Source organism: Metopolophium dirhodum, chromosome 1, assembly GCF_019925205.1.
Source record: "Metopolophium dirhodum isolate CAU chromosome 1, ASM1992520v1, whole genome shotgun sequence".
Lineage (NCBI taxonomy): Eukaryota > Metazoa > Arthropoda > Insecta > Hemiptera > Aphididae > Metopolophium > Metopolophium dirhodum.
In genome coordinates this window covers 93,007,489-93,024,894 of record NC_083560.1, presented here as the reverse complement: position 1 = coordinate 93,024,894, position 17,406 = coordinate 93,007,489, and the positions used below count along the sequence as shown (strand labels likewise).

At 27.3% G+C, this 17,406-nt stretch overlaps 2 protein-coding genes across 2 annotated transcripts; both read left to right on the top strand.

Moving 5' to 3' along the window:
* Positions 1-394: 394 nt before the first annotated feature.
* Positions 395-8,341, top strand: LOC132936984 (uncharacterized). The gene is made up of 12 exons (XM_061003810.1): positions 395-1,269; positions 2,016-2,183; positions 2,256-2,404; positions 5,035-5,239; positions 5,315-5,455; positions 5,550-5,639; positions 5,734-5,820; positions 5,919-6,008; positions 6,077-6,160; positions 6,221-6,489; positions 7,358-7,517; positions 8,143-8,341. The coding sequence occupies exons 4-12, from the start codon at positions 5,044-5,046 to the stop codon at positions 8,262-8,264; spliced, it is 1,239 nt and encodes a 412-aa protein (XP_060859793.1). The 5' UTR covers positions 395-1,269; positions 2,016-2,183; positions 2,256-2,404; positions 5,035-5,043; the 3' UTR covers positions 8,265-8,341.
* Positions 8,342-12,560: 4,219 nt separating this feature from the next.
* Positions 12,561-13,089, top strand: LOC132946027 (uncharacterized). The gene is made up of 2 exons (XM_061015856.1): positions 12,561-12,606; positions 12,659-13,089. The coding sequence occupies exons 1-2, from the start codon at positions 12,561-12,563 to the stop codon at positions 13,087-13,089; spliced, it is 477 nt and encodes a 158-aa protein (XP_060871839.1).
* The last annotated feature ends 4,317 nt before the right edge of the window (positions 13,090-17,406 follow it).

Genomic DNA, 17,406 nt, shown 5'->3' with positions numbered 1-17,406 from the left:
TTGTCTGGGTTTGAAATTTAAAGTTTAAACATTATTACAGTGAATATTATTGATTTTTTCTATTAATATCCATATTTTAATATAGATTTATTGATTTAATTATTACTATACTAACTGCGTCATAAAGAGTTAAGATACTTTATCTAACTTAACAACTTTGAGTTGGTAGTTTCAAGTTTGGTACATTTAATATCTTGATACAGACTTGATCTAGACGTTCTAGTACCTAAGACCTAAGTATTTTATATAGTTGTAAAATATGTAAGAGTAAGACCTACCTCAGGTTCCTTGTGATTTTATTTAATTGGTTTTAAAACAGTATACCTATAGGTATTTTACTTATTTTATGATCTCTGTATCAGTAGTTGCAGACTACGTGTATCAAAGGTAAGGAATTATTATACTCGCTATTATTAAGAAATGCAATTAACTAAATGCAGGTTAAAAGCGTATAGAATATTAGAATCTATACTATAGATGCGGATTGTTCTACATTTGTTTTATTTAAATGTAGGTATCAGAATATTCATTGTTATTTTTGTAAGTATTAGCCATTAAGACGTACAAATTATAATATTACAATACAATATTCAAAATTCAGTTTGTAGGAGATGATACTGTTTAAAATAGTTGTAAAATATAGTAAATTATTAAGCTGCGTACACTGCATTAGCGAGCCGAACCTCTTGCGAAGTGCGAACTATTTGCGAACCGTTCGCACGAATCCATTTACCGTCGGTTTTTTTTGACCAACTTCTAGCAAACTTGGTACAAATTTGGACGTCACAAACGGTTTGCAAAAGGTTCGGCGGCTTAACAATATTGTCTATTTTAAGTTATAAATATAGAAATCTGTTGTTGTTGAATTATAATTTATAAGTAATTTGCGGGGAAAACCATAAACGACCGTTGCGTCCACCGTACTCCGCACTGCCCATGTTTATCGTTCGGGCACGGCGTTCGTTGGCCGTCGGCCGTCTGTCACGCACTCACACGACAATCGACAATACGACATCGGACATACATATTACATACACTGATACAAATGTCAAATAATTACAATTACATTGCAGATTTAACCAAGTATTCTTGTCTAAATGCATTTTACATTTTAACATAAAACATTCAACATACGTATTCGTCACTTGTAATAATTAATAATTATTATACTGTACGTTTTATTGTGTCGTTCGTTTTTTACGATGGAAGTCATAATATAAAAAATATCTGCAGTTTACAGTTCACGAACACATGTTTGTCTACATTTTGGTAAGTATACTTAAGTTTTTATTATCGTGCTCATTATTGTTAATTGTTATTAATATTAGGTATAAATTATTGTAATCACCTACTAAAACGATGTAGACAGAATCAGAATGAATAGTTAAGCATAAAAATAATAAGTTATTTAATATAAACAAATAGGTATTACATTTTGTATTACGTATATTGTTATTTCTATGTAATATGTTATAAATATATAGTGACGGGCCAGTTTCATTATACTGCAGGTGATATTATTAAGTAATTCATTTGTTTTACTAAGTATATTAATATGTAACAATGTAAAATTATATAAATTAATTATTGTGGTTGGACTCCCTACTTTCACTATAAGCTTATTGTTTGTGTATTAACTTTGTTGGTTACCTACACATTTTGACCGTTGCTACAATCTGTAAAATATGTAAATACAAAATGTATATAATATAGTGTTCTTAAATTGAATTAATTTAAATATAAAATATATTAATACCTATTGGCTATTACTTAAGCAAGTTGTTTGATAACTTATAAATATATAATATACCTAAAATGTTTAAGTACTAGCCATGGTGGTGTAAGTAGCTGATAGTGTAATAAGATTATAATATAATATATAAATCATATTATGTTCAGAATTAATATTAATGATAGGAGTTGGAATAGTCTGCTATTGGTAACAATACTCTGGACGTACAAATTTTTAATTACAATTTACAGTTAACTATAAATTTGTTTTTCCTTTTAAAAAGGTTATTGGATGAAGTAAAAATTGAGATATTCGCAAGTTGACGATTGTAATGTACCTATAAACATAGTACATTTATGTCAATAATTTATATTTTTAACAACTTAAAAATTATAAATTTACAGCTTCAGACGCCACGATAAATTATTAATTTATATCAATTGGGATTTTGGTAAGAATAAACAAATTAAATTTACAATTAAATATTAAGTAGATAATTTTTTTTTTTTTTTTAATAAATTAGTTACCCTAAAGAAAATTGCAGTATACTGTTGCTGATGAATTCAATGCTTGGTATTGAAGTATAATTATTATAGAAATTGTATATTAGCATATTATGCTTTTATCATTTATTATATTTATATAAGTTTCCAGACGCCAACAAAAATATAGGTACACAGTATTATTTTTATATTATTTTCAATGTAAATTTTATTTAAGTTAGTAATAAGTTTAATTTATTTGTTTTACAATAAATTATTAATAGTTTGAAGTTAGCTGGTAGGTAGTAAAGTGTTTTCATATCTACTATTATTTACACTAGTAGGACTTTTCTATAATATATTATACATATAATAATAGTCATTCTTTTATTTTATTTTAATGACAAATATGTCTAGTAAATCTGAAAGTAAATCTACTAAGCGTAGAAGATATTTGAACGATATGGAAACTATTGATTTTATTGTTGAAAATCAAGAACAATTAAACTTTTTCCCACAATCAAGTACATCCCAAGATAATGGTAATAATTTGGTTGTAGAAAGCCATGCTAGACCATCTCCCAGCGTAATTGGTAATGATGATCACCTTTCTAACAGTCTTAGTATTGATACATCTACCTTTCCTTTTTCAAGTATTAATTTTGATAACAATAATGTAGACATATCTGATTATGGTGATCTACAAAATGAATCATGTAGCTCCGATTCAAATGATGAATGTTTAACAAATGCTAATAATATTTTATATGATGATCAATGTTCTATTCTTAAACTTATTGCTAATTGGACAATTGAACATAATATTACATTATCTGCACTATCTTCTTTATTAAAGGTTTTAAAAAATCATAAATGTTTTAGTTATTTTCCTGTTGATGCTAGAACGGTGTTGAAGACACCTAATAAACCTAACAAAATTCAAACTGTTCAATCAGGATATTATTACCATTTTGGTATTGCAAATGGTTTAAAATCTCATTGTAATTTTTCAATTATTAAAAAAAATATAATTAAATTGGTTGTTGGCATTGATGGTTTGCCTTTGACAAAAAGTTCCTCAAGCGCCTTTTGGCCAATTCTCGCATATGCTCGGTACAGTTCTTTTAAATCTAATGTGTTCATAATTGGTCTTTATTGGGGGAAAGAAAAACCACAAAACAGTAATTTATTTTTAAAAAATTTTGTTGATGAACTTAAACTTTTAGCAGAAAATGGTTTGGATACTGGTTATGGTAAAAAGTATGTGAAGGTAGATACATTTTGTTGTGATACTCCAGCCAAGAGTTTTATTTTATGCACCAAAGGTCATGTTGGATATTATTCCTGTCCAAGATGCACCGTTGAAGGTGAACGTATAAATAATACCATGTGTTTTCTAGGTACAAATTTTCGCAATAGAACTCATTTAGATTTTATAAACCGTATTGATGATGAACATCATATAGGCAATACAATATCAATTTTAACTGAAATACCTTATATAAATATGGTGGACGATTTCAGTATTGATTATATGCATTTAGTATGCTTAGGTGTTGTTAAGAAATTGATTTTATTATGGTTGGGTATATTTAAAAAATCTCCTGTACATGTTCGCATACAAAGCCGATATGCAAATATAGTTACCAATCGTCTCTTATTTAATAAAAAATATGTAACTGTTGATTTTTCAAGAAAACCTCGGGGATTAAATGATGTAGTGAGATGGAAAGCAACCGAGTTTAGACAGTTCTTACTTTATACTGGACCTATAGTGCTAAAAGGAATTTTATTGGATGAATGTTATATTCATTTTATATGTTTACATGTAGCCTTTAGAATTCTATTATCTTCTAATAGTACTGAAAAGTTGGTAAATTTTAGTAAAAAAATGTTGATACATTTTGTTGAAAAGTTTGAAGAAATTTATGGATCTCAATTTTCATCTCAAAATATCCATGGATTAATCCATATTGTAGATGATTATAGGAAATTTGGCTCCTTAGAGGAATGCTCTTGTTTTCCATTTGAGAACTACATGAAGTTTTTGAAAAAAATGGTAAGAAAACATGAGAGACCACTAGAGCAAGTAATAAAACGCTATCAAGAATTTTTAACCTTTAGTGAATGTAAATTAAACAATCCATGCAATGAAATAATATACAAAAAAAAGCATGTTAATGGACCTTTACTTGAACACTTTACTACCTCTCAGTTCCAAATAATTGTTAAAAATAGAATTAAAATAGATATAAATTCTGTTTCTGATTGTTATATAGGGTTTGATTATGATGAAAAATTATGTATTTTTAAAGTTATAAATATTTGTAAAGATTCTATTAATGGTAGAAATGTATTTTTGGTTAAACAATTTAATAAAATTTGTTGTTACTTTAAAAAACCTATTAATAGCTTAAAGTTAGGTATAGCATTAGTTGATGAATTATCTGAAGATTACACAACAATTGATGTAGAGTTAACAGAATTTTCTAAGTATATGATATTAATTGATAATGATAATAATAATGTAGCATACCCCATTTTACATACTCTTGATGTTATTTGATTATTATTTGTAATACAATTATTAATTTTATGTGTATGTTATAACATATAACCATAAATAAATTGATCTTATTATATATTTTATTTACTTTTTATTATTACAAATTCTGAGTTGATAAAATACTTAATATAATATTTATATATATTGAATAATTGATAATATCTAAATAATATGTATAGGTATCCTTATAAATTGTAATTTATGCTATGATATTTATTGTTTAACAAACATTATTTATTGTTGTATTATTATAGTATTAGAATATGGCAACCTATTCAGTAGTTCACTTTTATGGTGATGACTCTGTAGAACCTGTACCCAGTTTTTGGTTCACAAAGAATGGAACTTGTGCGTGGCCAAAAAACAGAGCTTTGATTAAGAAATTTGTACAACTTAAAACTATTCCTAATGAAATTGAATTTGATTACCATGAAGCAAGAATTCTTAAAAAAAATATCAGTAAAAAATATTATTTGATAACAAAATTCCTAACTATTAAATACTTTTAAAATTTGATACCTTTTTATACTATAGAATCATTTGGAGAAGCTAATAATTTGGCAGAAAAAGGGTGTAATCAAAGTGACCTGTCAGATATTGGTGAATTAAAGTCTAAGAGAAAATTAAAAGTAAAAACCAATAACCAGTCATATTCAGATTGTCCCGAGTATTCAGGTTATTAATTTTATTTGTTCTCCTAATTAAATAATAATATATCTGTATATTTTAATTTATAACACTTATGTATCACAATTATTATTTTATTTAGATTCTGATGATGAAAAATTCAATAAAAGTAATAAGTCTGATCGTACATTAAAATATGCAGGTTGGTCTCCTTCTCCAAAAAAGTTGAAAAGTAAGTTTTTACTTGTAATGTATTATAATAAATAAATAAATATCTATTGTATGTTATTTTGTACGTATAATATATATGAATATTTTTTTTAAAGTGCTGAAAAATCAACAAAGACCATCGATAGTTAAACAGCTGTCTTATGACATACCATCAAATTTGACTGATAAGTATAAGAATGATGGTAAGTCATAATGTATTTGTTATTCACTAATAATTGCTACAAATGATTTATATCAATAGGATAGATGTATTATATATAATCATGTTTTGTTTTTACAGTACCAACATTTAATTTAAACTATTATGATAAAATTAATAGTAATGAAGAAATCATTGAAATTCAATTAGAATCTTCTGATGTTCATCTTGGTAAATATTATTTTTTTTAACAATAAAGTTATTATTTATTTATTTAAATTTCAATTATATTTTAACAGATGAAAGAAGTTCAGAAGTATGTATCAGAACACCTAAACTATTAGACATATCTACAGAAGCTGTTAAAAATAGTACACCACTAGGTAATTCTTCAGTTTGATTTAAAAATATACTTTATATTTATATTTACAAATTTCATACAGGCACAGATTATCAAAAAGAAACTTTACATATGTTGACATTTATCAAACATGAATTAAGACGTATCATAAACAATCAAAGGGATATGGCTCAAAGACTTGATTTTATTGAAATACGTTTAAATAGCATGCCAACAAAAGATTCTTCTATGAATGGGATATCCTCATCATTATTAAATGATATGACTTGTCCGTTACCCATCGATAATATGGCAGATCTTGATACATTGGAAAATAATATTTTGGGAGAAGGTACATTCCGCATAAACTTGGTAAGAAACTAAACTATCTTTGATTTACTTATAAAATGGTTGAAATATTGAGTTTTAATTAATTATAATTTAATTTTTGTAACTAAATAAGTATAGTAATTTTAGAGTAATCGAAGAAACAAGTAAAAGTTCTGTGCTAAATAATATTATAATACGCTAGGTATTCATAATAATATTATATAATACTATTAAAAATACTAGCTATTATTTTATACCTATAAATATTTCTAAAAAAAGCAACTAAGTAAAATGATTATCATGGATATATTTGTCGTATAATTTTAGAGGATGCTACCCATGCATTTGTTGTCTCTGTCTTACACACGTACGACATATCAAAATTGTGTTCACTAGTTTCTATAGTTTTGATATTAGAGTGAATTGACCTTTTATACAATTTTTAGATAATAACATTATTTGTGCTTAAGCGTTGGCTTTTACTAAATATGTATTTTAATTTTCAAGAGAGATATGATCATTTTTAATTTTTGATATTTCACATACCCATATTTTGCTTTAAAATGAAAAAATTTAAAAATCGCCAACGCTTAAGTACAGAGAATGTTCTTACCTAAAAGTTTAATAATAGGTCAACTCACTCTAATATCAAAACTATTGAAACTAGTGAACAAAATTTTGGTATTTCGTATGTGTGTAAGACGGAGACAACAAATGCATGGGTAGCATCCTCTTAAGGACTTGGAAGATCATGGCCAAGTTTCTTATATGTATACCTACTGTCTAATATTTGTTTACTCAGTTATTAAAGTATAAAGGATAAGTTGTTTTTATTTTCATTTATTTCCTTAGTTTTGAAATTTGAGAGTTTTGCCTTTACAATTATTTTAATATATTTACATATTTTTAGGTGAATGAACTATCTTATATTGGTGGAAAAAATGTTAAATCGATGGTAAAAAGGCTTATGGCTAAGTTATTTAAAGATGAGTTACTGAAAGACTTCTCTTATACAGGGAAAAAAGGAAAACAGAAATTTTCAAATTTAGCAACTTGTTCAGTAATATTTGGTAAGATGCATAATAATTATATAATATAACTATTGATTTTATTGTGTAGTAGGCAGTGGTGTAGGGAAAAGATGATTATTTTTAAGCAATGGTTTTTAAAAATGTATGGGTGGGTGTACCCATGATGCTTAATTTAGTAAAATTTGTAAGTCAATAGTGCAGATAATACATGCTCAGGCTACATAACTACTATAATCATTTATTAATATGATATTTTATTATCAGGTACAATATAATAATAACAATGTTCATTTATTATATAAATATAATTCATTTTATAACTAAAATAAAATGTGTAAAATATATCTTATTAAATCAAAATTTAAGATAACTAATAGTTTACATGCAATAAAATAAATAACTATAATAATGTACACACATAAATTTTAGTAAAACTATTTGCAGATTTGTAAACATATAAATGCATATGTTTTAACATGTTATATAAATGGCCATCAGGAAGAATATATTATATATCCTCATTCAACATAAATATAATCTTTTCTCTTAACCAAAAATAAGTTAAACACACTAATGTGTAATTTCTGTTTAGTTATAATGTATAATGAATACTACTTATATGCTATATTTACCTATTATTAAAACTTTCTTATTTAATTTTTAGATGCCATCAAAACTCAAGAAAAGTTTAAACACAGTACTCAAAATGAAATGGAAGATATTATTAAGTATGTACTTGCTCAAGCTCCATTTAATTTGAAGAGGCAAATTGAAAAAAAAAACTAACCTTTATATTTTTTATCATCCATACTAATTCTTTTATTTAAAGCTGTATCAATTTTTTTTTAATCCAAGTTGGAATATTTTTTTTTTAAGCGATTTAAATATATTAAAACTTAAAAGTTTAAAATAAATAATATATTTTATACAATGATATATTGAATAATATTTTTTTTTTTTTTTAGATTGGAATTTCTTTTATTTTTAACTGTTTATTTTCTTTTTGAGCACATATACAGTGCAGGTTTATTTAAAAAAGTATTTATATATTATAATTTACAATACCTAGACATTAATTCCTCATTTAATTTTTATATTATGTGTACTTAATTTTTGATTGTATAATATTAATTAATGAAAATAAAATGTTAATTATTATTAATTGCAGTTGTTTATTTTATATTTATTTAACATTTGTTTTCCTCGTATTCAATGTAAGTTAACGTTGATGGTACATTAATTAACCATTACAAAATCATAAATAAATATAAATTTATAAATATTAATTATTTAATATTGATTAAATATTTTTTTTTTACTTTGATTAATAATTATACAAAGGGTTCAACCAATATTTATTAGGAATTATATAATATATAAAAATCTTTTATCTATGAAAATTTAACATTTGTTTAATATTGAATACTTTTTTGAAATATTTATTTAACTTTGTATAAATATATCATTGCTGTGTGGGTTATCTTGAGTCTCCTTGCGTTGTAGCGCCCTTCCATGTTTTCTGCTTGCGATGTATTGATTTAAAGTAAATTTTTTTCTGATGCAATTTTGACTCCACATATTTTACAAAATAAAACTAACCCATCTGTTGAAAACACATCCTCACCAAACTCCAAAACAAATTTGTGTAGTCGATCAGTATTGGGACATTTAACTTTTGACATTTTTAGTGAAAATAAAATGCGTAAACTAAAATAATTCGATAACACTGCAGTTCACACGGTACCCGTGGCACTCCATACACTAAACTTAAGATTTTATATAATGTAAGTCATTATGTGCTATTGATATTGATTAGTAAACGTAGAGTTTAAAATCTTCATCGCCATGGAAAGTGATTACGAACAATTGTCCATAAAGACTATCACCGTTTTATTGCCATTTGCAACTTCCTACTTGTGTGAACAAGGTACGCTCGGGGACTGTTTTCAATAAAATAATACGCCAAAAAATGCTGTGACGTTACACACTTAAATGGTATAAGTAGTTTAATGAAGATGACATATGTCAAGATTAACACCAATACTACTAATAAAATCAACGAAGAAAATAATTATTAATCGGAAGTAGTGGAAAATGAGTTCATGGAAAATGAGTTCATGGAAAATGAAAAATTACTTCCATTAAACAATAATAATGTATTAGTAGATAATGTATCCATTAAATACAACAATGAAGGGGAAAAACATTTAAGACAACCTAAGTATAATAATGAATTGGAAAAAAATGTAATAAATTCAAAAATAAAACGTTCATTGTTTGATTGTAACTCTTCAACATCGTCAAATGAAAATTTCAAATCTATTGAAAATGATAATATGTCAGATGAGAGTATCATCGAAGAAGAAAATCGGTGTGGACAAGGCAAAACATCAAAAGTAGTAAAACAATCAATAAATAAAAATATGAAAATGAGACCAACTAAATACTTAGAAAAATGTACGGATATTAAAAGAGTATTAAACAACTCAAGACTAAGATCAGCTAAAAATACATATTTATTAAATTAAAATAAGTCAACACCGATAAAGTATAAGAAAAAAACATATTTAATATCAAATACTTGCGCCTTTGACTCTATTGCAGCAAGTATCTGCAATGCATATCATGATTATCCAAATTACAATGTATTTATAAGCTCTTCAGCTGAACCATATTTCAAAATTTGTAAACTGTTGGCTTTTGGTCCAAATAAGAAAATATACAAGTTTAGAATCACTCTTCTCAAAGAAATATTTAATTTTAAAAATTTGTCAACGGTGGCAAACCTAGTTAGCTATGACGCAAAGTGCAGCATATCTGATTTATTAAAAAAGCTTGAAATGTTATCAATTACAATTAACATAAAATGTAATACCTGTTCTGAAATGTCGGAAATAAAAAAAAAATTCATAACGCCGAATATGAAAATAATTGCAGAGAATGGCTTCCAACAGCTGAAATAATGTGTTATAAGTAGTTAAACAAATTGAACAAATACATGTGTGAAAGAGAACTGTTTGGGGTCAAAAAGTACATATATCAAATGAATGATCATATCAAATATTATATTTATAGAAATCGACTTCTTTAGTTACTAAATCGGTCAACAATGAAAACAAGTGTTCATTTTTATCATGTTTTTCATAATATTCACAGAGGGGCACCTAACTAAATTTGGAACAACAAAAGGGCACCGCCGACTAAAAAGGTTGGGAACCGCTGCTTTAAATATTTTAATTAACTTTTTAATAAATTTGTATGATTGCATGGTGTATTTCGGGTTTTTCCGTGGCCGACCGCGATAATATCTATCTGTAACCTGACCTTTTTTCTATTGTATGTGTATTATCGTCGGTGGCGTGTAGGTATGAATTGTTCCGAGAATTATCGCCATAATACGTGTAGATATGAATTGTTAATACAACCAACAACCAAAAATATTGTGCACCATTTGACATACTCAATAGTTTACTATGCTCTATGATTTCCAAAACCACTAATCAACTACAAATAAAAAAAAAATATATTTTCTCATAGGTACGTAATAACCTATTAATAAAACGAGAAATAGCCACAGTAGGAGCACATGAACAATAATTTCAATTTATACATGTAAGTAATATCACAAACTTTTGTTAATTAATATATCAATGAGAAAATGGCACAAAGCTTCCCACACTTTTTCAATAATTGTACAAAAATTTTTATATTATTTTTATTTAACCTCCATTGAAAATTATTTTTGACTTTTCACTTATTATTTCAATGTGCTATGATAACATGTACCCTTGATATCATACCCTTCAAAAGGCTACAGTTTCCAATTCGTTTAGCTTTCGCCATGTCTATAAATAAATCTCAAGGTCAAACAATGTCCATTTGTGGTTTAAATTTGGAAAATCCATGTTTTTCTCATGGGCAACTATATGTTGCGTGTTCACGTGTTGGGAAACCGTCGAATCTATTTGTGTTAGCTAAAGACAGGTTAACCAAAAACATTGTGCACCGATTGGTGTTAAATTAAATTGAAATTGAAAGTATTTATAATTCAAAAAAATAGATATTACTGTTTAAAAGTTTAAGACTGTCTGCCTTGCCTATCTCATTCATGAGTGTAAGCGTCACATGTTATTTACTGTATTATACTGTAATATACTTATATTTGTTATAAAATTAAATGGAAATAATAAATCTGATAAATTTTTATTTTGTACCTATTGATTTCTGCTTAATATCAAGTGTAAGAACATTTTAATTAATTGTGTTCAACGTACTTTCCCTTCAAATCTCAATCCAGTGAATTTGTATACCAACATCAACATTTTCGTCTTTGTTAGTAAATAATTTCATTGTACTAAAGGGTTATAGTAGTAGAAAGTCAAATAAGGAGATCACCATATTTTTTTACAAATACCATCTGTGTGAAAAAGCATAGTGGACTCCGTGACTGATGTTCTCTTATTGTTCCTCTTAAATTGTTTACTATAATGTAATATAACAAAAACTTTAGCCACAGCAACGCGTGGCCGGGTCAGCTAGTATATATAATATGAAATAATCAACTACAATTATGAAAAAAATGACTTTAAAAAACAAACAAACAAGTTCAAATTCCTAAAATTAGTATATTTTGAATCAAGAGGGCATGAAACCATTTGTTAGTTAAGGTATTTTATAGAATCAATTAAAAAAAAATGCAGTCATCAAAATCCTATCTTTAGTAATGATAAAAACACACAAATCGTTGTAAAATCAATACATTCATCGTTTCTCTCAGAATCTAAAATGATAAAATTAACATTATTGTATAAGACTAATACATTCCCTCCCATCCCCAGATTCTAATAAGATAATGAAAAAATTATTCAAGGTTTAAGCTTTTACAGTTAAATAAGTCGTAGATAAATACACTAAAAGTACCTATATGCCATAAAATACCTAGGCATATTTTTATAGTATAACTTAATAATTTCATACAAATACATTATTATTTTATAATAAATACCGACTACACAAGAAGAATGGATTAAAATTTCCGAAGAATTTGAATCCCGTTGGAACTTTCCACACTGTATAGGAGCCATGGATGGGAAACACGTGGTGTTACAAGCTCCTTTCAATAGTGGTAGTGAGTTTTTTTAACTATAAATCTACTTTCAGCATTGTGTTATTTGCACTAGTAGACGCAAACTACAATTTTATTTTTGTGGACTGTGGCTGCCAAGGAAGGATTTCTGATGGAGGTGTTTTTAAAAACTCGGAGCTCTTCAAAAATATGGAAAACCAATCGGTTTCTCTACCATCTCCAACACCTCTACCTGGCAGAACTAAATCCATACCATATTATATGATTGGCGACGAAGCATTTCCATTAAACAACAATTTAATGAAGGTTTATTCGGGCATGCACCCGAAAGGTAGCACAAAAAGAAATTTCAATTATCGACTATGTAGAGCAAGACGTGTTGTCAAAAATGTATTCGGAATTTCGTCATCGGGATTTCGAGTACTGCGAAAGCTAATCTTATTGGAGCCCGAGAAAGCTGAAATAATAATTATGGCTGTAGCGCTTTTGCGCAATTTTTTTGAGAAAAAGTATGCATTCGGTTAACATGTACACACCACCTGGAACTTTTGATACTGAAACTAATGGCGAATTGACACAGGGAAGCTGGCGAATGGAAAATCAAAATAATTCGGATTTTTCTGATCCCACAACACAGGTTTATTGTGATGCATTTCAATAAACTCTAATGTTTTTTCATTGTTCCACTTAAAATTATCTTTACTGCTTGTCATTATAAAATAATTGATGATAAACTGTGTGTAGTAAAAAACTTTTAATATGTGCCACAGTTCGAGTCGGCCATACGAGACTGTAAACTGTTTATGTCTACACCCGTGCCGAGATGACTATTGACTAGTCATTCAACAGGGATCACTAAAGTACCTACCTACAACAAGGTGTTTGACCACATTTACGGATAACCAATTATGTGTCGCGAAACGGAATTTGCCCACCGCCTAGGCTCTAGTCATATATTTTTAAAACTATACGAGTATAGGTAAATCCATGTGTGCAGCAGCCAGCAGTCGTAGTCGACCAAAGGACAAAATATCCAGCTGCTGCATGGCTAGACAGTAGACAGTATTGTTCGAAGTTTTATCAGCAAAAATGGTCGTGAGCTCAGGAATTCTATACCTTGTTGTTTTGGTCAACGCTTTATTACAGTCATGTGGTAGTTTTTTTTCTTTTATTGTTATATATACAAGCAATACTTTATAGGTAAAATAACAGAGTAATAGCTAAAATGGAAAAACTAAATACATGAATAATCTTGTTAATAGTGGCCACCTAGTGATGACGCTTTTAAGTTAATTTTTTAAAGAAATAAATACATTTTTTTCTATTTTTTTTAGATTAGATTAAAAGATCACTACACCAATTGCGTTATAAGCGTCCTGAAGGATTAGGTACCAGGAATAACATATTTTGTTGAAAGAGTTTTAATTAGGGGAGTATGGTAAATAAAAATAAAAATGATAAAATATATTTTCTAAAACAACATATACATTTGAATCCTTGTAATATAGGTACTATATAATATATAATAAACTAATTCAAACGGTATTCAAACCACCGAGATACTTATTATCAATATTATCATATAGTAGAATATAAATATTTATAATTTATAACATGAAATATTAAGTAATACAAATCTATATAATTTTTAAAATAATATTTAGTTAATTAGCATATCTAGGTACAGCTGTTGTGTACTTATTCGGGACGATCACCTAGTTGACGGACACACTAGCGCAACAATCGAACCAAACATTCGTTGATGTTCGACGAAAAATCCACTAAGTTCGGAACGACCACGTAACACAACAAATGTTACAGTAACAACGTACACACTTGTGCATTACAGTTACGCTGTAACGTTACATTACTCCAAAATGCGCGTATGTGTCGCCGCCTTAATAGAGACACCTTCAAACGTGGATGGTGCTCGAACAGACATGATGGTACCAAACATGCAGGGAAATTACAGGAATTTACAAACTTGTATCGTTAATGAAAAATTGACAAAACTCTCTTCCCATGTTTGTCAAAACGTTATGTTACAACGGAAAACACGCAGAAGCATTAGATTTAAATTTCTGATTTAAAACTCCAGTTTTTTTATTCAAGGTTCTTAGATTTCAAAGCTAATGAAAAGTTTTTAATTTGTTTTCAATTTCATTTTCACTATCGCAGTTGAAGATATCCCAGAAAATATGCAAATGGAGATTTCTGATTTACAGAACAATAAAATATTATATGAAAAGTACAATAAGGTTGAACTTCCAATTTTTTTTCAAAAAATATTGACATGGAGACACCTTTTCTTCGAAACAGCGCATTATGATGTCTGTTTTTGGCAAAATTTACACTTGTGAGCATATTTTTTCATGAATGAGCTAGAGCTCGATTAACAGTGACTGATCCTAGGGAGTGGTAAAGTGGGAATTCCCCCCCCCCTCCAATCACTATAGTTTCCTATCTTTCACACTGTGTTTAGCAATTTTATAGCCAATTTTCGCACTTTTTGTAATTTTGCCCCTCCATGTTCCCCAAAATTAAGCCCTGTCACTGTCGGTTAACTGCCATTCACTTAGAAAACTCACTCAAGATTCCATTGTCTCTGATCCAACCAAATAAAATAGGAAAATTAGTATTGAAAAACAATGTCAGTTATCACACTAAAAATAAAATAAATAATTTATTATTTAAAATTTCATCATAAAAATTGTAACAATAAAACTGAATTTTTGTATAAATACATGTTTTTACTACGAATGAGGCCCGCAAGCCTTTTAGAAAATAATATGTGGCCCTCTGCATAAAAAGGTTGAAGGCCTCTTTTTTAAAAGAAATAAACGTGTACAGTCCATCTAAATAAAATGAGTTAAGTGGACGCTACACAGATACCTACCTATTTGTTGTATCCGTCTTAAAAGTGCATAATATAGCAAATTTACTCTCAGCAGATCATGTTTAACTAAGTTAATTTAAAAATTAGAGTGAATCGACCTATTATGAAACTTGATGGTAAGTACCTATATACATTATCAATGTATGAGGGTTTTTTACGATAGTTCAATTTCGTAGTAAATTATGCGTATATAATGTAGTGTAAATTAAAAATGCTAATTTTTATACTGCGTATAATGCGTAATAATTATATTTTATAATCGTTAAAGAGTAAAATGCTGTGACCTTAAACAATAAAAATAATAATTTTATAACTTATATAACTTATAGGTAATAACGTAATATATTCTCTCTTTTAATATTTAAGCTAGCTTTACGTATATTAAATAAAAGTGTATATCCAGCAATTTTTTTCAATCGTTTTTCACATAGCAACTGGTTTTTAATTATTTCAATTTCAGCTAACTCATCTTTTAGCCTTATATTGTCTTCACAGCAGTTCCCGCCACTGACTTCCGTCTAGGAATTTTTATCGACTTATGAAATGTTAATAAAAGTTTATAATCATCAAATGATTTTCTTACCTCGCATGTTGGTCGGGTTTCATATTTATACACTGACAAATCTACTCTCGAATTGTAATCTGCAGTTCGTGACTAAAAAATAATTTAGAAATATATACAACTCACAGTTTATATAAATATAATTATATCATACTTATATACATATTAGGTTAATATTTAAAAAAATATATATAATATATAATTATAGCCTATATGAAATAATCTATTTATAACTAGTTTGTTATAGTAAATTTTTTCAAAATGTATGTAGTATGCATTTTAAAACAATGATTTATTTATATTATATACATTTTGCTTTAGGTCAATTATTGATGTGCGAAAAAATGTATATTTTAATTTACATTTATAATCAATATACGCTCTTGAATTGTAATTAGTTTGTGCCTAAAATACAATTTAAAAAAAATTAATAAATGTTTTGAAATATTTAATTAGTACAATAAATATGTTAATAATTAATATATATTATGTAATGATATATACATCATTGCGCCTACACACCTTAATGATTCAATATCATCATAATAATATTAAATATGTCATTACCAGAAAACCACAATAAATATCTGTACCCATGTACCCATTATATTACCCAAAATTATACACAACAACAACAGTCATACTCATTATAAAATCAAATTACAAAACAATATATTCTAATAAACACTATCAAAACATAATAAATATCTATATCCATATACGCTGATATTAATCAAAATGTACAAAAATCTATACATGTACAAATGTCACTAATTTTACAAAAACATATTTTGATTATTCCCATGTACCTATGTAAAATAAACAACAACAATTTAATATGGAACAACAAGGTATCAAAGGTCAATACTATAAGTAGAACCCCCATTTCGATATTCAGATCAGTCTGTTCACATTAGCCAATATTGTCCCATACAGTTGCATACGCACTGTTTTATTTCGCTACCAAAATTATAAAGCGATTATTAACTTAACATAATCATTTCAAATCTAATGATATCTTGTTGTGAATTATTAAAATAACTTTTATTTCAAACCAAAAATTGTACTTACATTATTTCAAAAGAACTAACATCGTCAATACTCTCTTTTCAAACTCTATCATTGTTCAAGTCAAGCAACATCAACCAGGTAAGGAGTTATAATAATATATACTCACATAATTTCAATAATGAAATCATCGTCAACAATAAGTTAATAAAGACACGCAGACTCAGGTGTATCATAAATCATTATAGCCTTCGTTTATAAATCTATACTCACGATCCCAATCAATCGTAATAATTATATGCTTTAATTTATAATAAAGGATAGGATAAAAAAAGTCGACATTCAAAATCCCTTCAAGGGGGCTGCAGCACTACAT

Excerpts from the sequence above, each read along its gene's own strand:
- LOC132936984 (XM_061003810.1), top strand. The coding sequence starts at position 5,044 with ATGGCAACCTATTCAGTAGTTCACTTTTATGGTGATGACTCTGTAGAA. Across the intron at positions 5,240-5,314 it reads AATTCTTAAAAAAAATATCA|AATCATTTGGAGAAGCTAAT; the intron begins GTAAAAAATATT and ends TTTATACTATAG. Across the intron at positions 5,640-5,733 it reads TTCTCCAAAAAAGTTGAAAA|TGCTGAAAAATCAACAAAGA; the intron begins GTAAGTTTTTAC and ends TTTTTTTTAAAG.
- LOC132946027 (XM_061015856.1), top strand. The coding sequence starts at position 12,561 with ATGGATGGGAAACACGTGGTGTTACAAGCTCCTTTCAATAGTGGTA. Across the intron at positions 12,607-12,658 it reads AGCTCCTTTCAATAGTGGTA|TAGACGCAAACTACAATTTT; the intron begins GTGAGTTTTTTT and ends TATTTGCACTAG.